Below are 25,711 nucleotides of genomic sequence, written 5' to 3'. Positions count from 1 at the left end.
AATTTGCATTTGCTAATCTGTTCACATTGCTAACAATATAGCTTCTTTCAGAAAAGCATTGTTTTGGTTAAAAGAGCATTGAACTCAGAGTTCAAAGATGTAGGTCATGATCTTTGCTCTGTCACCTTTTTCCTATTAAAGGGATTCTTTTTTTTTCTTTTTTTCTTTTTCCGGGGCAATGGGGGTTAAGTAATTTGTCCAGGGTCACATAACTAGTAAATGTCAAGTGTTTGAGGCCAGATTTGAATTCAGGTCCTCCTGAATTCAGGGCTGGTGCTTTATCCACCGTGCCACATAGCTGTCCCCTGATCTCATTGATTCTTAGTATCCTCAACTGTAAGATAAGAATAATAGCATTTAAGGGAATTGATCATAGTGCAAATTTAAATTTAACATATTTAGTAACAGTTCTTCCCTAAAGTAGACATTAGCCATTGTTCCAAATTTAGTCTGACACAAAGAAAATGCCTTTGCTAAAATCCCACTTTGATTTCAGATCCCTGAAATATTGAAATAAGCATAGGAAACAAAGTTATTGGACTAAAAATTTGCTAAGGTCCTTTTCCAGTTAAAAATTCTGCAATTATGTTCTACTGTGGTCAGAAATCTATTATTTCTAAAATAGGATTGGAATAAGAATACTTATACTAATACTAATACTTCTTCCTCTCTCCTTCTGCACAATGCTACATATTACAAAATAATGAGATGCAGTACTTTACTTTAAAATCCTTGATCTAATCAAAGCAGCTAGGTGGTGCAGTGGGGAGAGCTTTAGAGCTGGATTCAGGACTGAGGATAAAATGGAGATAATCCATGTCAAACTCTTTGCAAACTTTAAAGCCCTATATAAATGCTAACTATTAATCTGAAGGAGAAATTTTAATTTTTTTAAAACAATTCTGGAACAATGCCTTGCCCTTAAATATTTTTTATATTTTTCTTATGATTTCGGACCAAATCGACTTCCAAAGGGTAGGACCTGATCAGCTCCAGGAAGGAATACTCCCTGAAATTCATTAGGGTAATGAACAGAGTAAGAGATCAGCACAAGAAGGCTCTTCATTAATTCTATTAATAGACATATTTCTCAAGTTGTTCACTTATGATGAGGCTGAAAGATTAATTTTTAAAGGGGATGGTTAAAAACGTTTTGAATGGTTTTAAGAAAATGATTCTCTAGGGTCCCCTAGTTAAGTGACTAGTGCTCTGTGTGTGTGTGTGTGTGTGTGTGTGTGTGTGAAGAGTTAAAAACTGTTGTCTTAGACTTTGACTCCTGGTTGGATCTTGATTATGAAATTTGTGTGTTCTTGACCTTTTTAGTGGGAAGTAGGAAAGATTTTCAAAGGCAGGATGGATCTCTCTCCCTTTGGTTTTATCTCCCTATGCAGACATGCCTGGAATTAATTAATTAATTAATTTGTCTCTGGCAGATTTCTGACTAAAATGTCAAGTACGGAGTTTTTCCTATCCACATTTATCAAGGCATTTCGATATACATGATCTCATCTGATCTTCACAGTAATGCTGCTTACACTGAAGTAGGTACTGTCCAGATTTGCTTACTTCATTTTGTGCCTACTTATACAAGTCTTTTTATATTGCCATATTTCTTATCTTTTCTTTTCTTCTTTTTTTTTTCCAGGCAATGGGGATTAAGTGACTTGCCCAAGGTCACACAGCTAGTAAGTGTCAGTGGCCAAGTCCAAATTTGAACTCAGGTCCTCCTGAATCCAGGGCTGGTGCTTTATCCACTGCATCACCTAGCTGTCCCCCTACTTCTTATCTTTTCTTATAGCACAGGAATATTCCATTACATTCCTATATCGTGATATGTTTTGACATTCTCCAAAATAAAACACTTTGCAAATTGTAAAATGATATCTAAATGCTATTAAGATAGATAGATAGATAGATAGATAGATAGATAGATAGATAGATAGATAGATAGATAGATAGATAGATAGATTTTTTTTGCAGGGCAATGAGGGTTAAGTGACTTGCCCAAGGTCACACAGCTAGTAAGTGTCAAGTGTCTGAGGCTAAATTTGAACGCAGGCCCTCCTGAATCCAGGGCCAGTGCTTTATCCACTGCGCTCCCAGCTGCCCCCAATGTAATATATTTCTGTACTCTCCCATCCACCTTCCACATGGCTTCCAAATTGATATTCCTGAAACACAGATCTAGGAACATCACTCCTCTACTCAAAAACCTTCATTATTACCTCTAATAATGAAATGTAAACTCTTATCTTGGCAATTAGAGCAATTTACAACCTAGCTTCCATCTGCTTTTCCAGTCTTATTCCCTATTAGTCTGGGGTAGCTAGGTGGCAAAATGGATAGAGCACTGGCCTGGAGTCAGGAGAATTTGAATTCAAATCTCACCTCAGATACGTACTAGCTGTGTGACCCTGGGAAAGTCACTTAAGCCCAGTTGCCTTAAACATCTAGGGCCATCATACTGATATATATATATTGCCCCTTGACCCAGATGGCTCTGGAGGAGAGAGTGAGGTTGATAACTTTCACAGCAGCCCTCCCTCACTTAAATCCAATTCAGTGCCAATCATGACATCACCCTGATGTCATGGTCCTCTTCCAGGATGAAGGACAAACAACAACCCTGTTACTCCTCTTTACATTTTCTGAATTCCAGGCAAACTGGCCTTCTAATTTTCCTACAACTTTACCATGCCACAGTAGAAAGATGACTCACTGACTCCAAAGGTTGAAAATCTGAGTTCAAATCACATCTTTGGCCTTAGGAAAAATCACCACTTGGTGGACCTCAGTTTCCTCAACTGCAAAATGAGGTCATTGTACTATGTGGCCTCTAAAGTCCCTTCCAGCTTTAAATCTGTGATCCCATGAGTTCTCATTTCTGTGCCTTTGTACAAGTTGTCCCTCATGAAATATACTAGCCCCTTTGAGGTTCACCTCAGGTACTGTTTGTTGTGCAGCACTCTCTCCCCTTCTGTGATTACTTTGTACCACTTCATATATTTGCGCTATCCTTCTAGTAGGATAGAGGTTTCTTTAAAGTATTGAGTGTAGACCTAGGTTTTAATCCCAGTTGTGGCCTTGGATAAACCATTTTCTCTTTGTGGCTCAGTTTCCTCATACATTAAATGGAGACGTATGAGTGCATGATGTTTAAGGGACTCCATTTCTCATATGACCCTTTCCAAAAGTAATTGTTTTTATTTTTTGTTTTGTATGCCAAATGTCTACCATAGTGCCTTGTACATAGTAGCCATTTAATAAATGTTTTTTGGATTAAGTTAGAAATGTAAAATGTATGTAACTCACTTTTCCTCTCCTTCAAAAGGCTTCCAGTGTCAATGACAAAGAGCCAAGTCATTCTGAATTGGAACATGATAACACACAACACATCCTGCTTCATTTCAGAATACAATAGGCATCAACCTGCTCCTCCCACCTCTGCCTCCCCGCCTCAACACACACACACTTCTAAGCAAAGAACCAGCTTGACTGCTTCTGAATTAGGTAAAGTTCATCCTAAAACTGAGGAGAATTCACCACCAACTTGGGAAAACCTTCTGGGTTCCTAGAGAGGTAGAAGTGGTGTGTGTGTGTGTGTGTGTGTGTGTGTGTAATTGCACTGCTAAGTGAGTCTAACACTAAGACAATTTTAAGTACACAATGTGTCTGGCAACATCTAGAGAAACTTCCAGAGATAAAAAGACAGATCAGCTTCACATATGAGAAGTAGGTACATGACTATGAGAAGAGATTTGCATCAAATTCAGTATCAGCAGTGCCTGGTACAATTCCTTACATATAATAAGCATTTAATAAATGTATTTTTAATTCAATTGCATTCAGCTCTGGGCACCAAACTTAAAAAAAGCATTGGCAAGCTAGAGGCTATCCAGATATGCCAGAATAGGGAAGACACTCAAAACCATGCTATATAAGGATGTAAGGATTGGCCTACTACTGGACTAGCTTTGGCTTAGCCATCAGAAGTGACTCATTGTTTGGTCACTGATTGACCCACCTCCGTACTGGAATGATTCAAAGAACTGAGACATTCCTGTGTACCCAATATTCTTTTAGTCAGCTCCATTTAGGCAATAAATGCAAGGCTATACTGAGCATAATCAGTTTAGCAAACTTCATCTCATCCAGATATACAAGTTGAGCAAATCTTCCTACTCACAATGACCTTGTTGTTGATGGGGGGCAACTTATAGTCCAGACCACCTTCTTATTACCTGCCCATAAGCTTCCCCTCCCACTCATTTCCTGTGCATCTTCTCAACAACAACAATCAAATCTAAGGGCAGAGTTCCAGAGAGCTGGGCTTTCAGACCAGATATACATCCTACTGTATGCCTGATGGAGGAGGCAAAAAGGGGTTAACAGATAAACTGAGGCTTGAGTCCTTATTAATAGTACCTAAAAAGGTTAACAAAGAAACTAAGGTTTGTGTTCTTACGGTAACCAAGAGAGTTTGTCCTTATCAACCCTTACTATCAACAGAGACAGTAACTGAGACCATTAACCATTAATAGCCATTAAAATTCCTAGATGACATGACACCTAGAAACCAAATCTTAAGTAAAGAGATAGCATAAACATGGTAGAGACCCTCTGGGTCTGACAAGTTTAAGCATGTCTTTATGATCATGTGCAGAAAGGAACGAGTGTGTCCTTAGGTTCACCTTATGACATGTAAACCCCCAAAAACACACCTCCAGGGGAAAAGGTACCTGCCTCATGGGTTGTCTAAGGATTCCAGGAAGTCCAAATTAGGATAAGACCTCCCATGTACCTCCTTAAAGAGGAGATTAAGATAATGAGGAGATAACCTACTTTTTCTCACTATCAATATAATCATTTTCATCTCCCAATATGAGACACCTTTCCCCTTTGGGTGCTCTTCCTGTGGTCACAGTATTCCAAAAAAAACTTGGGAAACAGAGTCACTCAGTCTTGTAATTCTTTGGAATGCCTCACAATCAATCTGATCAATTAAATCCAGCACCATCACCACCACCCCACTCCCCCACATCATGTCTGTACCACCATATGTGCTCCCTGTGGGACTCTACGTATGGGAAGCAACAGACTTACATGCTTGTGAGAAATGAACTGTTATCTTTTGAAGGCTTATGTTCTTTTTAGGGTAGATCCTTTCACACAATCTCCCCATGGAAGGATCAACAGAAACACTGGTGAGTATTTAACCTGGAAAAGAGCAATCTTAAAGGGAATATAATAACTGTCTTTAAGTATTTGAAGGGTCTGCATGTGCAAGAGGGATTAGTGGTATTCTGCTTTTCCCCAGTGGCCAGAAAGTTTTAGGGAGCAAGAGTTAGTCCAGATGTAATGAAAAACTTCCTAACAGAAATACCCTGAAAGTGTGTAATGAAGTACCCCATGAGGTCTTTGAGCCAAGACTGGAATGTGTTGGGAATATTGTAGAGGGGATCCCTGGTCGGGTTCAGATTGGGCTAAATCTTCTCTGAAATACTTTCCAACTGTCATATTCAGAATAGAATCCTCCAGGTCAAAGTGACTAATATTCCCCCACAACATAGTTAATGAAGACCAAATCTAGTGGCTACCACTTGCCTAGAGATAATGGAGCAATTGTCCTGATTATAACCCTATGGAATCAATTTTTTTTCTTTTGTTGTTTTTAAAAGCCAGTGAAGGTGGGCAGCTAGGTGGCACAGTGGATAGAGCACTAGCCCTGGAGTCAGGAGGACCTGAATTCAAATCCGACCTCAGACACTTGACACTTACTAGCTGTGTGACCTTGGGCAAGTCACTTAACCCTCATTGCCCAACCAAAAATCAAAAAAAACAAAACAAAACAAAAAAGCCAGAGAAGGTGGGAGGTAGTTGGGAGAAGACTGACAAATTATATGAAATGTCCAAAACACTGACCTTTATACTAGCATCTAAATACCCTATAGTTATTAATTAGCATTGCCCAACCCCTATTTGCATTTGTAATTCCCCTTTGTATCAGAGTTATATTGATTGAAAGGACGAGATAGCATACTTTAAGATTCTAGTAGATTCAATTTGTCTTGTTACTCAGAAGCCATTGATTGTATTTCAGTTTATTCCTAATTGAAAGAAATACTTGAAATGGAAGTGGCAGGATTTCACACAATCACACACACACACACACACACACACACACACACACACACACACACACACACACACAGATACACCCATGCATACTGGGTATTTAGTTTACTTCTCTATAAATGAGATGGCATAGGTAAAGTGCCATGTAAACCTTAAAGCATTACATGAGTGCTAGCTATGATTACTAAGTGTGACCTATTTCTCTATTTCAATTTGCTTCCATAATGGGAACATGAAGATAAAAGATTACAAAACCTAAACAGCTTTTACTTTTAGATTATTAAACATTTTTATTACTAAATGTTGTGAGAAAATGAGCTATCAGTATCTAGTAACATTTATGGAAGAAAATTCCTCAGTGAAATTTTCATTATAAATTTTTATTTTAAGACTGAAATACTCTGGAAAAGCCTAAGACAACAAAATATGAATAATTTAAAAACGTTTTACAATTTAAAAAAATGCCACTGAAGTCATATAAACCAAAAGCTTTAAAATTTTTAAGTTTTCTGAAATAAATAGAACATGAAATAGATCTAAAATAATTTCCATGTAAGAAATTCAAATTGCAGGAAATATTATGAATATACGGTAAATGGGTGGGCAAATAGAATGAAAGAGGCTTATGAATTAAATAAATCAATACAGTGATGACACAATGTTTCCATACTTCTTTTCACAGCTTAATAAACCCCAAGCCAGATTCCCTCATTTATTATACAAACTTCTTTCTGAAAGTACCCTGTGCCCTTCTAGATGCTACAGTGGGATACAATGTAGTAGACTGAAAGAAAGATTTGAGTCAGTACTTCAGTTAGCTAGTTTGTTATAACAGACAATTATTAAGCAAATATATACAAGGCCTCTAGTTGTCCAGATACTGGGATACAAAAATGAAAAATGTCACATACTTTCCCTTGAATAGTATACAATCTAATTAGGCAAATGACATGGGACTTAGAAAGAAGTTTCTACTGTAAGAAGGAAAACCAAAGATGACCAGACAACAGGATAGGCACACATAAGAAGTAAGGAAAGATAAAATTCTATAGCAGTTAGGTATGGCTACTGTCTCACAGAGCTAGGAGAAAGAGATAGTTCTAGAGGTCAGTAGTAGTAGTAGTAGGCCTCTACCTGTCTCGGACGACCATGGATCAGCACCTTGAAGAGCCACAGGCCACAGTGAGGCTATGCTATACAGGAGCCGCAGCTCCTGAGTGACTTATAACCGGTAACTGCCGCATCCCGTGTTGTATCTACCCCATGAGGAGTAGCTGGAGTGTCCTCTCCAGGGCGCTGGCCTGGGCAGATCAATATGGAAAACAAGTTGTTGCCCATGCAGCAGGTTTTCCCTCTCCTCGACATTGGTGGATCCAAAGGAGAGGCAGAGCCAATACAGTTTGGCACCAGTGCCACCACAGGAGTTACCAAAGGGATGTGATGTCCAACATCCAACTGCCTAAGGGACTCCGACTCCTGATTTTTCCTTGGGGTTCACTCCTGAAGCCTTTCCCATATATGGGTATAGCCGCAAGGCAGCGGAGGTTTAAAATCAGGATTTTCTTCCCCTAGGTGGGTTGCCTGCCAAGGCTAACGAGCCCCACCTGCCCGGAAGAGGTCAGTACTATCATTTTTTTTTAATCCCCCTCAACTCTCAGGAATGACAAGCATCCAAGCTTTCCCCCACCCCATCCCATTTCAAAAATGATCTTTCCATTTTCAGGTGATCACCCCCATCTACCCTCCATAAAATCTTTTGCCTCCCTTCTGTTCTCAGAGGAGAATGTTTAAGCTTTCCTCCCAAGAGTGAAGTCTTTGACTTAGCCCACTGTCATTTTCTCTAGCACCAAATAAAATAGCATTTTAATTCTAATTGGACTGTGTGAAAGAGTATAATTCTTTACAGAGGAATACCTAAGGACCCCCATCACCTTTTCCCCTGTGATAGGAAATAAAAGATTTATACAAATAACTAAAATGTCAGTTAGAATTTGGAAAGGACAAGGAAGTCCAAAAAGAGGCAGATTCAGGGAGGTAGAGATCAACTCTATTTTAGGGTAGTCAAGTATATCAATCTTGTCCTTAAATAATTTATTCTATCTGTTGAAGAGACAAAAAAAAAAAATCTCCCCTCAATGATCAAGGTAACTATTCTATTTTATTCCATTTTTAAAAAATGATTATGAGGGGCAGCTAGGTGGCACAGTGGATATAGTACCAACCCTGGATTCAGGAGGATCTGAGTTCAGATCCAGCCTCAGACACTTGACACTTACTAGGTGTGTGACTCTGGGCAAGTCACTTAACCCTCATTGCCCAGCCCCGCCCCACCCCCCAAAAAAAATTATCATCCAGCTGGGATTCATTGCTATATTTGGTATAAGCTGAGGGTCTAATTCTATTTCCTGCTAAATTAATAGTTTTCCAAATTATATTAGTTAAGTAGTGAATATATTCTCAAACCTAAATATATATGCACACATATATATGTATATATATATATGTGTGTGTGTGTATATATATATATGTGTATATATATATGTATATGTGTATATATATATATATATATATATACATATATATATATATATATATATATATATATATAAATGTCTTATGGGTTTATCATAGGCTTATTTTGTTGACACCGTGCCATAGTGGATAGAGAGCTGACTGTAAAGCTAGAAAAACTTGGGTTCAAGTACAAACCTCTAATACAGTTTATGACCTTGGTCAAGTCACTTTACTTCTTAGTGACCTAGGTTGTTGTAAGTCATATAATTATAAGTTGCAAAGAAGGAGAAAGCCTTAATTTTTTTTTTAGGGCAATGAGGATCAAGTGACTTGACCAGGGTCACACAGCTAGTGTCAGGTGTCTGAGGTGGGATTTAAACTCAGGTCCCCCTGAATCCAGGCCCCGTGCTTTATCCACTGTGCCACCTAGCTGCCCCAAAAGCCTTCATTTTAAAAGGAGGTTCTTCAATGTGGGTATTCCCTAAATTAATGAAGAAATCATAAGTCCAGTCTCAATCCCCAATATTTCATTAAATGATATATTTAATCTATTCTATTGCTCTATTTCCCTCTTTTATCCAATACCAGATATTTTGATAATAATATCTCTGTAATGGGTTCATAAAGAAAAGATATTCATCAGTTTTTTTTCCCAGCATGTCTCTTGATAGTCTTATTGTGTTGTTTTTTTAAATATAAATTTCATTATTATTTTGCCTAGCTCCATAAAGATACCCCTTGGTATTTTGAAGAGTGTTGCACTAAATATATAAATTAATTTGGGAACTATTTTCATTTTTATTATGTTAATCCAACTCAATCATCAACATTTAATGATTGGGATGTATCATTTATGTTGGGAGACTGGATCAGAGAAAAGCTAACAGAGATTGGGCAGCAGTCCTGGACTTTGAAGAAAGTAACAATTTTAACAGGTGAGGACATTTAGAGAAATAGCATAGTAAAATGGAAAGAAGGCTATTTTAGGAGTTTTACAGAAGAAATGAGTTGAAGTCTCAGCTCTCAGACATTAGCAATGTCATCACAGCGAAGTTAAATTTGCTAACCTTCAGTTTCCTTAAATATAAAATAATATTTATTTTAAATAAATAATAAAATACATGTAATAACAAACAATACTAATGATATAATATAATAAAATCATATTTATATCACCTACTTCAAAGTTTTATTGCAAGGCCAGGGTTCTATATAACTTTGAGTACTATATAAGTATGACTTTCTATGAAACATAAAGTCCCTAAAGGAAAATGTGAAAATTCATTGATGTATGAGAGGGCAGGATGAGCTCTAGCAGTCAGCATGCCTTTATTCACTATCTAATATGTGTTGGGCAGGGTGCTAGGCACTAGCAAGGGGGCAGCCAAGTGGCATAGTGGCTAAAGTACTGGCCCTGGAGTCAGGGGGACCTGAGTTCAAATCTAACCTCAGACACTTACTAGCTGTGTGACCCTGGGCAAGTCACTTCATTTCAATTGCCTTAGACATTGAGGGCCATAGCCAGTTGTATTTCTTGCCTCTGCACCCAGATGGCTCTGGAGGAGAGAGTGAGGTTGGTGACTTTTCATAACCCTCCCTCACATTTCAATGCAAATCATGACATCAATGATGTCATGGTCCTCTTCCAGAATGAAGGACAAAGAACAACAAGGCACTAGGAATGAAAAGACAAATGTGAAAGTACCTTCCCTTGTGGAATTTATAATCTAGTGAAGAAAGGCAATGTGTATGTCTATAAGCAAAATAGATTAAAGGTAATTTGTATGAGGGGGGGAGGAATTTGCAGCTGACCTGATCTGGGAGGAAAATGTTTTCATGTAGAAAGCAGTACTTGAGATGAGCCTTAGAGGAAAGTAGGGATTCTCAAAGGTATAAGGATTACATTTCAAGCATTGGGAGACAACTAGCACAACCGCACAGAGGTGGGAAAATAAAGTGTTATTTGGTACAGCTATATTTGGTCAGAAACCCTGAGGGTATTCCCCTCCTCTCCCCCGCCCCCACCTTATCTATTTTTTTTTAAACTAGGTAAAAGAGGTTTTTCTTTGGCTCTTTCTTACCTAGCCTTATTACTGAGTGGGCATTGCTTCAGGCAAACTGAGACCTGTGAAAGGCCTTAGCTTAAAAAGCCAAGGTCTCCCACTGCATCTGGGCCCTCTCCAGTTGTCCTGATAATATATCTTCCCAGTGAACCCATCCTCCAGATGACTGTGGAGGAGAGAGTGAGGCTAGTGACTTTGCACAGCCCTTCTTCACTTAAATCCAATTTATTGCAAGTCATGACATCTGTCACGGTCTTCTTCAAGAACCAAGGACAAACAACAACAACAATGCTGCACAAAGGAGGGTAAGGTATAATAAGACCGAAAGGGCAGGTTGGCTTCAAGCTGTGATAAGATTTAAATGCCTAAAAGAGTAGTTTATATATAATCTTAGAGGTAAGAGGGTGCCCCTGGAGTCTACTGAGCAAGGGAAATAGGGTGATGACTTGGTAGGATTTATGCTTTAGGAAAATCACTTTGGCAGTTTATGTGGAAGATGGATTGCAGTGGGGAAAGACTTGAGGCAGGGATACCAATTAAAGGCAATTGCAACAGGACAGGAGAGTGGTGGTGAGGGATTAAATTAAGGTAGTGACTGTGAGAGTAGAAAGAAAGGTACAGAAGCAAGAGATGTTTTAGAGGGAAGATGTGACAAAATTTGGTGACTGATTAGAGTTCAAATAATGGTTACTAATACAGGTGGCTGGGGCAGCTAGGTGGTGCAATGGATCGAGCAGTCCTGGATTCAGGAGGACCTGAGTTCAAATCTGACCTCAGACACTTGACCCTTACTAGCTATGTGACCCTGGGAAAGTCACTTAACCCCAATTGCCTCACTAAAAAAACAAAAAACAAAAACAAAAAACTAGTACAGTTGACTGGAATATAGAAAAGTCGAAAGGAAGAAGTATATGAGAAGGCAGGAAAAATAGATTGGAAACAGGCTGTGGTGGATCCTGAATGTCAGAATAAAGAGTTTATATTTCAACTTGTAAACAATGTAGAGGTACTAAAGGATCTGAGCAGAAGAGTGATGAGAGCAAACCTCTGCAATAAGAAGATGTTGTTGTTGTTTTTTCTGGAAGCAATTTATGCATTCTTTCCACTGCTATTTCCATTTTCATGTTCAAAAGTTCTAGGCAGTTTTCTTGTATTTCTTCTTGCATGTTCAGGTTTTGGGGTTTGGGGGGGGACTTTTTAGGTTTTTTTACATTTTATCTTGTTCTGGCTCTATAAACCCTTAGGTTGTCTCTACATGTCCTGTCTTCGAGATCAGTATGTATCCACTGGATAGAGAATATATTTCTTTTAATTTTTTTTTGCTTCTCTTCTTCTAAATTGTCTTTCATTCCTGCATATTTTCATTCCTAATAAATTGTTCTCTCATCTCTTTTCTTTATTTAGTAGGACTTGCCATCTCAGATTCATGTTTTTCAATTCTGTCAATTATTTTTTCTGTGAAGGCCATAAATTATTGTCTCATAATTCTTATGTGTCTTTTAAATCACTCTATAAAGTTTGTTGTCAATCTGTGTTCTCCTCAAATTCCACAGAGTCCTTTGTCTCATCAAGTGTTAGATCATTTTTCCACTAATTTTGCAGTATTTATAAACAGAAACCTGAATTTGTTTACTAGATTTGGAAACTATATTTCCTTCTGTTGCTAATATTTTCCCTGCTGATTCAGATGCTTATGTTGAAGGTCTTTGAATTTTCTTCTTCCCAACATCTTTGGTTATTTCAGTCTTTTCCCCCATTATTTTTCCCTATTACTCACTCTCTGATTCCCTCCCCTTTAATGGTGGTTTTCCTTAGGGCTGGATCTCAAAGGTTCTTAGTCTCTTCTTACACTTGCTGGGCAATTCATGGTTTACCAGCCTTGGTCTGTACTTCAGATGACTTCTAGGGGGACAGTACTGGCCCCAGGTGAATGCTGGTTTTTTTTTTTTCAGGCTTAGTGGTGTTCCATGTAGCCTCCCCTCACTTCCCACATTCATGGTTTCCTGTTCCATTCCCTCTGTTCCTCAGGTCTTTGCCCTGGTAGTTCAAAGCACTGCCACACTGGTGCCACTGTGGCTGATTTTGAGGCTAACTCTCTCTATCCATTATACCATACAGCCTCTCGGTCTGTAAAAGTTCTGTGCTCAGCAGAAGCACTAGTATAATAGGTTCCCTTACTGTCATTTCCTATATCAATAATATCACAAATTCAGACAAAAATAAGTACAATAAAAGAATGATCATAGATCAGCTCTCAACTGGTGTTCACTATTTTCAGACCTTGGAGCAGTTGGATGATTGGCCTGGTGCTGATCAAGATATAATTAAGAAAACAAATATACATTCTATTCCTACCTAGATGCTTCCTTCACATACCAATAGAATATACAAACACATGTTGGGTAAAAATACCCAGGGAACCCAAAGCATTTCAGCCACTCCTGCTTCATTGCAATATGTGTCCTAATCACTTCCTTCCCACTCTGTCTTCTCTCTTTCTTTTGCCCCTCAGAAGTCCTATTAGACTTGTTATCTATGATATAAATAGAAAATTCATTCAATACATTTACATATGTATAATGATTCCTCTGGCCTCATTCCCAAGTGGGGCCAAGGATGGAACCCACCTGGGTAGAGGATCTCTATAGCACCAAAGGGGACTTCCCAAGCTAAGAAACAGAAATAAGTTGTGGCTAGACACTCCTACTAAGAAAGAGTACTCTATCTCTCTCATTGCTCTCACTATAGTCAGTCAGTCAACAAACATTTATTAATGGCTATGTGCCAGGTATTATGCTAAGCACTAGGAATATAAGGAAAAGCAAAAATAGTCCTGTCCCCAAGGTTTTCACAGTTTAATAAGGGAAACACATAGAAATAATGGTCCATACTAGTTATAATAGTGCAAATAGAAGATAATCTCAGAGGGAAGGTACTAAGAGTGAGGGAGGGAATGAGGGGCTACTTCTAAAAGGCATCCTAGGATTGGTGGGATTGAGTTGAGTATTGGAGGAAGCCAGGGAAGGCAGTAGGCAGAGGTGTAGACAGAGCATTCCAGGTATGTAAGCCTCTATTGCCCTCTGACAGCACCAGTGAAACATATGAATGTTTTTGACTCAGTTCTTGTTACCTCTGTCAGACCTAAATCCCATTCTCAGGTTAAAACTCTCTCCTACTTAGTTGGAATCCTATTTCTATTCCCTTCTGTCCAGCCCTGGCTCCTTAGAGCTTTTCCTTCAGACTCCAATTGAGTAAGCAGGGGCAGCTAAGAAGCACAGTGGATAGAGCACTGGCCGGGGAGTCAGGAGGACCTGAGTTCAAGTCTCACCTCAGACACTTACTAGCTGTGTGACCCTGGGCAAGTCACTTAACCCCAATTGCCTTAAACATCTGGGACCATTTCCAGTTGTCCTGATATATATCTTGCCACTGCACCCAGATGGCTCTCAAAAGATAGTGAGGTTGGTGATCTTGCATAGCCCTCTGTCACCTAAATCTAACTCAGTGCAAGCCATGACATCACCCTAATGTTATGTTCCTCTTAGTGTAAGGGGCTAAAATTCTAGCTAGTCTGTCTAAAATATCTAATGAGTGGTTGCCAATAAATTATAAGCTTTAGCAAGAGTTAGACTTTTAAGCATTTATTAAGGAGAATAAGAATTTGGTTGAGAGAGAAAGGCCTAGATTCATCTATCTATTAAAAGGAGAGCGCATTTCTAGCTCCACTCTCCACCAGAGTCCTGACGAAAAAGAGCAAGAGAACCAGCCTTGCCCCCTCTTCCTCCCACAAGCAAACATCACTTCCTGATGCCAAAGAAAAGCTGCATGGCTGGCCCTCAGGCACCTTCTCCTCATGGCAGAGCTTTCCTACAGTAAGTTTCCAGCAGGTGGCTTCATTCCAATCATTACATTTGAGAATGAAGGATAACCAACAACAACAGCAACAACAATCAGGTAATTGACAAAATCCCTACATTCTAGGCCCAGTTACTTGAGTTGTGTGCTTCTATTACCTTTTGATTTATTTTTTTTGTACACTCAGTGTTAAGTACAGTTCCTGCAATTTAGTAAGTACTTAATCAATGCTTGTTGACTGACTTTTTTCCCCCACTGAATATGTTGATTTTATTGATGGACCACCATAGGATTCTGCTTCTTCCCCCTACTATGGGGGATGGTTTGGGGCAAGGATACTGAATGAGGCATGAGATCCCTGTTTTAGGGAAATAGCTTAGGGCTATGGATTCCCCAATAATAGAACTCTTCTTTTGGTTCAGGCTAAAGATCCATGACTTTCTATTTTACTCCTTGGAAGCCATGTTAACCATGAGGTCTAGTATCTGGTTGCTATGACTACATTCATTTGCCATACCAAGAAATGAGCTTGACAAAATTATCATTGAGGGCAACACCAGTGCCAGCATGAAAGGTAGAAGAGTGTTTGTCACTGTTAAAGTCACAGGATACAACTTGGTCCTCTGTGTAGCCCAAGATGCCCTTCAAGGGGCCCTCTGATGCTTGAGTCACCACTTTCTTTCTTTCCTTTTTTTTTTTTTGAGCCACCACTTTCTTGATATCTTCATATTTGGCAGGTTTTTCTAAGTGACAGGTCAGATCCACAACAGAAACACTGGGAGTGGAAACATGGAAGACCATATCTATAAACTTCCCATTCAGCTCAGGTATGACCTTGTCTATAGCCTTAGCAGTACTCATGGAAGCAATGATGATACTTTAAGCAGCCCCATGCCAAAAATGGCACAACTTGCCAAAGGGGGGCACCTACTGTCTTTTTTTTTTAGTGAGGCAATTGGGGTTATGTGACTTGCCCAGGGTCACACAGCTAGTAAGTGTTAAGTGTCTGAGGCCGGATTTGGACTCAGGTACTCCTGACTCCAGGGCCAGTGCTCTATCCACTGTGCCACCTAGCTTCACCTGCCTACTGTCTTTTGATAACAATAATGGCATGGACTATGGTCATGATTCTTTACACAATACCAAAGTTATTATTAATAACATTGACCAGGGGAGCCAAGAAGTTGGTAGTACAGGAAGCATTACTGACAATTTGAAGGAAATTATCATATTTATCATGATTCACTTCCATCATGAATGTAGGGACATCAGCAAAAGAGGAAGAGATACACTTAACTTCACCCTTCAAGTAAGCCCCACCTTTTCCATGGTTGTAAAGACATCAATGGACTTCACTACATACTCAGCTTTAGCATCTCTCCATTTAGTATTGGTGATATCATGCTCCTGAAAAATAGAAAGGGCTTCTCCATTATCACCAGCTTTCCATTCTCATCCTTCACAGTGCTCCTGAACTTGTCATGAGTGGAATTATATTAGAACATATAAGACATATAGTTGAGTTTAATGAAGGGATCATTGAGGACCACAATGATCACTCTGCCTAAGTTGAATATAACCCTCATGCCCAGGCACTTAATATGGCTAAATCCATTGAGTCTACTCTTTGCCATCTTAGAGATGTGGCTACAGCAATGGATCCTGGCACCGAGCTTGGAAGAAGAGCTTAGATCCTAACCAACTTCTCATAAGAGATTACAGGACTGAAAGTTAGAGGAAGAGGCTTAGCTATCACTCTTTCTTTTTGGACATTCCTTTAACAGAGCCCAAAACTTGTGAAAAAAGAATTATTAATAATGAATTTATAGGAAAGATCCAGACTTAGTTTAGTTGATCTCTCTCCCCCTCATCCCAGAAAGCCCTACCTGGAATGAGCTCATGTGAACAAAAAGAATGCAGATTGATTCTTTTGTTTAGCTTGGGGAAGAGTACCTAAACTTTGGAATTTACCCTCTCTAAGACCACCCCTCAAGTCATGTCAATCAATGGAGCTAAATGATACTATAACCAATTAATTTAGATCAATGTATGGTAACCTGTCTCTAAGGGGGATAAAATCCCTGGGCAGAGCAGGATCAGTCTCTGTTTTGCTCTCCTCTTGCTGTCTGCTAGCTCTTCAGCTTAGGGGTATGTAGGTGCTTAGACCTTGAGACTATGTGCTGTCTCTCTCAGAGACAGCATGGGTCTTCTGGGCTTTCTTTCCTGATTATGTGAACTGCCATGTAGTCAGTACTTTACTGACAAATTACTTACAGCCCAAACTGGTCCTATAGCCATTAATATATAAGTAGCAAATAACTTTAAAAGTACATCTTAGCAACAAATAATTTAAATAACACAAACTCCAACTAAAGCAGTATCATTAGGACCCAAGAAATGTGTTCTTTTTCTCCTTCTTTTGAAGCAGGTCTCCTGAAAGGACTCCCACTGACTTTGAAATGCCCCATCCATGTTGCCTAAATTTTGTTCCATTACTAGGTCCAGGGAACATCTCCTGCTATATCTAGAATTCTAGCAACCTGGACCTCTTTCCAAACATCTTGAATTTATGAAAATTCTCTTTTCCTTGACTCCTAGCAAAGGAAATCCCAATGTCCCAAAGCTATAGAAACCTAGGCTTATTTCACTGGAACCTGGCTCATGTGTATATCCTGAAATGTAATATGTCCTTCCTTTATTTTAAGAAACTTTTTGTTTTTGTTCCTGTTGTTTCACAAGCACCATCATGCTTGGGAGACTCTCCCTCCCAGCCTCCTTCAACATTTAACTCAGATACTACCTGCTGCGAGTGGCCTTTCCAAGTCACCCTCCACTGTTGCATGAACTTCCTAAGTTATGCTAATGCTTTACCTCTAAGATCACCTCCTATTTATACTTTGTATTTTTCATAAACAGGTGGTACAGTGGATGGAGTACTCATCCTGGAATCAGGAAGATGAGTTCAAATTCCATCTCAGACACTTATAGCTGTATGATCTGAGTCAGTTGACCTATCTGCCTCAGTTTCCTTAATGAATATAATACAAATATGTATACTAATATATAATATAATAATAAAATTCATCTTTCATGGTTGTTATGAAGATCAATGAGATATTTGTAAAGCACTCAGCACAATGCCTGGCACATAGTAGGCACTTAATAAATGTCCATTTCCTTTTCCCTATAAGTACATTGCATGCTGCATCCCCCATTACAATGTGAGTTCTGTGAGGTCAAGAGCCATGTTTTTATTTTTCTCAGTATCATCAGTCCTTAGCATAGTGCCTGATGCATAAGTGCTTTAAAAATGGTTATTGACTTATGACTGACTTCAATTGATGTAACTGTTTTAGTCCTATTATGTCCATATCCCTCCTGGGCTATAGTAGTAAGCTGTGGACTGGATTGTACAACAATAACACTTATATGGCACTTAAAATTTTGCAAAGTACTTTTTGTGTTATTTCATTTGATCCATTAAGTCCAAGGCTACCTGTTCTAAGAATTGCCCAGCTTGAAGTATTGTGTCCTTACTCTGAATTACACTAACAAATAATTTTGTGACTACTCTCAAATTCTTTTTGCATCAAAAACTGATTGGGAAAAAAATGTCTGTGTGTGACCACTAGGGGGCGATTGTAGGAACAGCATGTCTTTACTGCTCACTACCTACCTTCTTCCAGAGAGATGCAAAAAGTACATTTTAGGCCAGGTGGTAAACGCATAAGTATTGTCTCAGAAAATTTTCATAGGAATCAGAACCGGAAGGAAGTTCCAAAATCATCTAATACCAAGGGTTCTTATTTTTTTGTCTGTGTTATAACCTTTTGGTGTCCTAATGAAACCTATGGATCACTTCCCAGAATATTTTTAAATGCATAAAATAAAATACATGGGATTACAAAGGGAACAAACTGTATTGAAGTAGCTATCAAAATATATTTTAAACAAAATTCCTGGGTTCTAGTTTTTAAAAACCCTGATTCTAGTTCAACTCCATCATTTGTTTCATTCAAACAGAGTTCTAGAAAAGATTAAGCTTAGAATTACTTCTTTATTTCTAAAACTATTTATGATTTCAAGTATTTCATAGAACGAATGGCTTTTCTTATTCTTTTTCCCTCTGTTTCTTTCACATGTCCTCCTTCCTACTGCCCTTACACTTTGAAGGCAAATGCACACCTTCCCTGCAATAATTGCCATGATTAACAAATTTGCTTTGTCCCATATTAATTGATTTGTCTCTTTTCAGATCTCTGATGAAAACATTTTTCTCTTTTTTATTTATTTTTCAATTTTTTTCCTTTGATTTTTAAAATTGTTAATATACAGTGATATATGCTCATATCTTATATTGTTGAGATAGATTTTACATTTGGCTTCATATCTCCATAACATATATTTTGCCAATATCCATAGTTCATGCATACTTAGGCTATGTATAAAACAGTTTACTTAAAACCAAGTTGTTGTTTTTTTCTGTCATGTTGTATATGCAATCTAATACCAAGAACAAAGAAAACGAGAGAACCCTACTGAAGAACTACTAATCCAAGAACACACATTCAATAGCTGCAGTGCCTAATAAAACAAACTTTGTTTCAAAAAAAATTATAATACTATGCCATTCCTGAGTCACCATTATGACCACTCCCTTTCTCTCCCCATCCCACTATTACTTTTTTATTCCTTTCTTGAACTCCAATTCTATTCAGGCCCCCAGAAAATCACTTTATCCCTGAGTCCTGAATTCTTTTCCAATGAGTATGAAAAATGGAGTCTTCTGTAATTTTTGTTCTTGTAATTTCCATTTATCCAAACTATGGTGACACCTCTAAGATTTTAGGAATCTAAATATTTAAGAGGTTATGAATGATGTAATAAATTAGACAGAACCCTTTCTTTATAATACTTTAAGTTAAAAACAAAGAAAAGACCTTACCCCAGAAATTTTCAGGCCATGGGCTCCCTAAAGTAGTTGCGTTATTAGCCATAATATCCACAAGAAACAGAAGAGAGGAAGGGGGAAAAAGACAACTGAGAGATCCAAAAGGAGCCCTTTGATTCTATGCTTTGTGGTTCAGCCCAGGAACAAATACCTTGCCACTGCCACTCAGATACTTTTGTTTGCATAAAAGGAAATAAGAGTATCATGTTTCCTGCTTTTATACTCAAATTAGCAACTGTTTGTCTTATCTTGGAATGCCACATGGTTCCCCAGACAAAAACAATTTCCTTCTCGTCATTTCCTCAGCCCAGGAGTACATGGACTTAGGGTTAAATTACTAAACACCCTCCTCTCAGATATTCTCAAACCCTGGGTTGAAGAAGGGGGGTCATTTGCTTTAATTGCTTTCCTTCATTGATTTTGTAATTCCTTCATAGATTTCTGTACAGTTGATTATTGAATTTCAACTAAAATGTGTTTATTAAGAAAGCTATTATTGTTCAGTTGTGTCTGACTTTTCATGACCCAATTTGAGGTTTCTTGGCAAAGATCATGTTGTGGTTTAACATTTCCTTCTCCAGTTCATTTCATAGATGAGGAACTGGGATGAACAGGGTTAAGTGACTTGTCCAATGTCACACAGCTAGTAAGTGTCTGATGCTGGATTTAAATTTAGGAAGATTTCAAGCCTACTGCTCTATCCACTGTACTCCCCATCATGATCATCATAGATAGATAGATAGATAGATAGATAGATAGATAGATAGATAGATAGATAGATAGATAGATAGATAGATAGATGGATGGATGGATGGATGGATATGTAGGTAGATAGGTAGATAGATAGCATTTAAATAACACTTTAAGGTCTGCAAAGCACTTTACAAACACTAAGGGAGGTAGTTGCTATTATTATCCCTATTTTAATCCTTGGAGGTAAATGCTATTATTGGAGCAGATAGGAGGCACAATAGATAGAGTGACAGGCCTGGAGTTAGGAAGACATCTTCTTGATATCAAATCTAGCTTTAGACACTTACTAGCTGTGTGACCGTAGATAAGTCACAAGTTTGCCTCAGTTTCCTCATCTGTAAAATGATCTGGAGAAGGAGACAGCAAGCCACTCCTGTGTCTTTGCCAAGAAAACCCCAAATGGAGTCAGACATGACTGAAAAGACTAAACAAAGGTGCTACTATTATCCTTACTTTACTGATGAGGAAAAGGAGGCAGACAGAATTTAAGTTACTTGCCCAGAGCAAAACAGCTAGTAAGTGTCTGAAGAAGGTTTTGAACTCAGGTCATCCTTACTCCAGATCTATTGATTTCTCCCCTATATCACATAGCTGTCTCTAAAAATGTATAATTTGACCAAAGAGCGGGACAAAGACAAAGACATGGAGAAAAGGAAGATATGGACGCGCCATAAATTATATATATATATATATATATATATATATATATATACACACATACATATATACACACATACATATATACATACATACATACACACATACATATATATGTATATATACATATGTAATAGATTGAAGTCCTATTTCAATGCTTATAAATGATCTTTAGTAAATTGATGAAGCAAGAATAAAAAGAATTTAATCCTTATGTATACTATTGTATTGAGGAGTGTAGGTAAAAGGTAGATCTCAATTCCTAGTAAGGAATTTTCTCTACCCCTTTCTCTGAAACTTAGGCTCTTTACAGTTGCCTGGGGACACAGAGAGGTTACCCAACATGCCCAGGATCCCAGAGTCAATATGTGTCAGAAGCAGAGATTGAACCCAGTTCTTAGGCTACCTCATTACCTAGTATTATGCTTTATCCAAATACAAACAATAATAATATTTCATTTCACTTCATAACTCTTTTTCTCTAAAAAAAATCATTCTACCTACATGTCATCTTTCTTCTTTTTTCCCTGTTAATTATTCATTACAATTTTTGATACATCAAAGGAATTTATATTTGTGGGGCAAAGAGGGTCAAGTGACTTGCCAAGGGTCACACAGCTAGTAAGTGTCAAGTGTCTGAGGCTGGATTTGAACTCAGGTCCTCCTGAATCCAGGGCTGGTGCTTTATCCATTGTGCCACCTAGCTGCCCCCTATATTAAATCTTATAGCCAATCACTAGAGTACCATTGAGTTTATTGAGGGAGTAAATATGTTTTCTTTTTTCTTTTCTTTTTTCTTTTTTTTTTGGTGAGGCAATTGGGGTTAAGTGACTTGCAAGTGTCACACAGCTAGTAAGTATCAAGTGTCTGAGGCCAGATTTGAACTCAGGTCCTCCTGAATCCAGGGCCAGTGCTCTATCCACTGCACCACCTAGCTGTCTCAGGAGTAAATATATTTTCAAAGTGTCTCATGTAGCCCTGAGTAATTTGTGCAGTGGAAAATGTAGAGGAATAGATGGAGTTCATCCTAAAATAATTCTTTGAAGCTCTATTTCTCTTTGGGTTTGTCTATCTAAACCCTCTGAATTTAGCAGTGGGAAATTATTTTAAATAGATATTTGGAGTGTTTGCTACATGGGTAAAAATACTAAATACAATTGATAAATCAAAATGGTACACCAAATGCTAAGTGACATATTCAATAGAGCGTTGGACTTGGAGTCAGGAAGACCTGAATTTGAATACTTATTAGCTGTGTGACCCTGGACAAGTCATTTCACTTCTCTCAGCCTCTTTCAGTAAACCCAAAGACTTTTCAACATAAAGATGTATAATATATTATCTATTTATATTTAAATATTAAGATACTTACATGAAAATCAAAATACCTATATGTGTATATTTTTGATAAGGAATCTTGAAAACCTCCAATTTCTTCAAAATTAATTTTGAATATGTAAAAATAATTGAAGTGTTATGTCATTATAGGACCTTATCAAAATAAACAATACAAGTGGAAAGAAGATTGAACTTGAACTCAGAACACCTAGGTTTGAATCCTGTCCCTACCTCTTCCTAGCTAGTGTGGCCTTGGCTAAGTCACTTTAGTTCTTTAATTACTTTATCTGTGAAATGAAGGGGTTGGACACCACATGATCTCTAATGTTCCTATCAGCTTTGTGATTCTACAATTTCAACAAAATCTGCTTACATTAGTTGGTATAACTTCTGATGAACTATGAGGAAAAATATAGATATAGACATTGCTATAGATATAGATGGATATACATATCAATATTGACACCAATATAGATATATGCATTGCATTTTTCCTCAAACACCCCAAGAGAGGAGTGAAGCCAGTTAGATTTTGGCTTTTAATAAATTATCTCTTGTACAAAACAGCAATCTTTCCAGCTAAGGTTGTGTTTTAGGCTGGGATTTCCTTTCATTGTTTCATGCTTTAGTCACTTCATATTTTCCCTGTTACTTTATAGTTTTGCAGATGGCCAAAGCCTAATCAAAATCCTGAGAAATAAAATTTTACAGCAGGAATGTGAGGTAGAGTAATCCTATGTGCCACTAAGGTAAAATTTACAATGACTTTGGGGGTCAGGGAATGGAGGGCAAGGGGGTGTCCTGTTTCTACAATGCAAACATCACAGATGTTAACAATAATTATCATTGGCAGAGATCCATCTGTGTGTCTGTGTATATGTGCACTAAGGAAAGCATGTATTTATGTGAATCCCGTGATTTATAAATCTATACAGGAAGGTGAGTGTTAACATTGCCAGAATGTACAGTTGGCTTTTCCTCTATTTGTTGCTATGCAATAGAACAGTCAGATCTGGTTTTCCCTACAGGTAACAAAATATATTTTTCTTTAAGTTTTCATACTCCCATTAAACATTTCCAACACTTTGAAAAGGGAAACACAAAGACTAGACAGAGCAGAAAAGCTACAAAGAGTAGAATGCATAGCAAGTCAGAGTCGTAAGACATCTTAGCAAGCATCATGTTCAATGAGCATCCTCATTTTATAGATGAGGAAACTGAGCCTTAGAAAAGTGAAATGACTGGCCCAAGCACAGACACTGGACTAGAATTTAGTGCAGAGTCTCATAAATTTAGAATTGGAAGAGACTTTTAAAATCATCACATCTTATAGAGAAGGAAAGTTAGAACTAGAGAAGTGAAGCTACTTGTCTAGGGTTACACAACTAATAAGTGTTCAAGGGAGAATTCAAACCCAGCTTTTCCTGGCTCCAAGTCCAAAAATCTGTATACTACCCTATGATACCTCTAGTATTAACCTGCTCGAGATCTCAAGGTTGTATTTTCCCCCTTTATATTACAGGTCACATGAATAAAAAGTAAAACAAGCTACATATGATTGCACTTCAATCCCAGTATTTTTAGTATTAAAATACTGAACTTAAAAAAAAATAGATTCTGATGACAACAAGGCAATTAGCAAAGGGACAGGTTTGATCTACACAATTTAAGTGGTAGTACCCATACTGCTGTTCTGAGAGAACTGACATTTCAATGTATTGTTCTGGGCTACTCTTAGGACCCAAATAGAAAGGAAACTGAGTGCCCTCAATGACAAGACAGTTTAGGGGGAAAGGGAATAAAAATCAGTAGTTTATTGAAGACTGGTGGGAAGATTAACCAGAAAAACTGGTATCTCCTTCTCAAAAGGGAAAACAAAGAAATTGTGGATTTGGGATGACAGATTTAGAATTAGAAATGACTGTGTATACAATCTATTCTAACCTCTTTGTTTGACAGATGAGGAAAGTAAAGCCTAGAGCATTTAACTGACTTCCTCTAGGTGAAATAGACAGTAAGAAAAAGAGCCATGACTTGTACCTAGACATAAGATCCAGGATTAGGGAGGTGATGGACCCACTGAACTCCATCCTGACAAGACCACATCTAAAAGACTGTTTTTGCTTTGGGGTGTCACATTTTAATAAGGACATTGATAAAGGCCAATAAACATCCAGGTGAAGGTAACTAGGATGGGGAATAGCCTCAAGTTCATGCTACATGAGAATTAACGGAAGGGACAGGAAATGGTTAGTTTGGGGAGACAGGGAGCTATCTATCTTTAAGTATTTGAAAGTTTGCCCAGGTGATAAGAGAATAGACAGTTTCTATTTGGCCCCAGAAGTCAGAAAGAGCAAGGGATGGAAAGTTCAAAGAAACAAATGTTAAATTTAATAATAATAATAATCATCATCATCATCATCATCTTCCTACCTATCCCAAAATGAAATAAGCTGCCTTAGGGAATAAGGAGTTCCCCCTCATTGGGTTTCTTCAAGGAGCTGACTGACCACATATTGGTTATGATGTATCAAGGATTCTTTTCCATAAAGAGATTGAACTAGATGTCTCCTTCCAATTGTAAGACTCCATGATTCCTTGACCCTAGGCTCCTTAACTCCAAAGTCTGTTTTCTTTCTACCACTTTGATTTGTTGCTGAAAATTACAGGAGTGACAAAAGAAAAGACCTGAAAATGATTAGTACTTTAAATGCCAAAACAAACTGTACTTGTAATAAGCCTTAACTATTGTAATATGCCTTGACGGTATGTAGTTGGCAAAACAAAATCTTTTATTCTCGTAAAATTCAAGTATGACCTTGATTGAACTATATAGGTAGAAGGGTAGAGGACAAGTTATAAAAAGAGATATTAGGGAGAAAAAAAGGAGGAGGAAAAAGCATCAAGAAGTCCATGATCTTTAATGAATGAAACCTCTCTCCCCACTTTACTCCCTGGGTAGTGGCAGAAGTTAGGAAATCTAAGGCATACCAATGGATAAGAAGGAAAACAGTTCCATGTTTTGTCAAAGAGTTTGTCCACTCTCATGATGTCAACTTTTTTCTTGATAATGATTCCTACATAATCAGAATCACAGACCATAGGGTTTTTGTTTGTTTGTTTGTTTTGTGTGTGTGTGATAACTTTTTTCTGATAAAAGTATTTTATTATTTCCCAGTTACATGTAGATATGATTTTCAACATTTGTTTATATAAGATTTCCAATTTCAAATTTTTCTCCCTCCCCCCCATAGGGTTTTTTTTTTAAGTGGGGCAATTGGGGTTAAGTGACTTGCCCAGGGTAACACAGCTAGTAAGTGTTAAGTGTCTGAGACTGGATTTGAACTCAGGTACTCCTGACTCCAGGGCCAGTGCTCTATCCACTGGGCCACCTAGCTGCCCCCCCCCATAGGGTTTTTAAAGATGGAGTGAACATTAGTAATCC

At 38.0% G+C, this 25,711-nt stretch overlaps 1 protein-coding gene and 1 pseudogene across 1 annotated transcript in view; both read right to left on the bottom strand.

The window, feature by feature from the left end:
• Window positions 1-19,668, bottom strand: part of MYCT1 (MYC target 1) — a 42,158-nt gene extending 22,490 nt beyond the window's left edge. The window contains exon 1 of the mRNA XM_043999536.1: window positions 19,513-19,668. Within this exon, the coding sequence (XP_043855471.1) occupies window positions 19,513-19,564 (52 nt within the window). The 5' untranslated portion in view covers window positions 19,565-19,668. The remainder of the gene's footprint in view (window positions 1-19,512) is intronic.
• On the bottom strand, window positions 15,014-16,135 carry LOC122752662 (annotated as a pseudogene).
• Window positions 19,669-25,711: the final 6,043 nt, after the last annotated feature.

This window comes from Dromiciops gliroides, chromosome 4 (assembly GCF_019393635.1).
Source record: "Dromiciops gliroides isolate mDroGli1 chromosome 4, mDroGli1.pri, whole genome shotgun sequence".
In the NCBI taxonomy this organism is placed as follows: Eukaryota; Metazoa; Chordata; class Mammalia; order Microbiotheria; family Microbiotheriidae; genus Dromiciops; species Dromiciops gliroides.
This window is presented reverse-complemented; position numbering and strand designations above follow the sequence as displayed.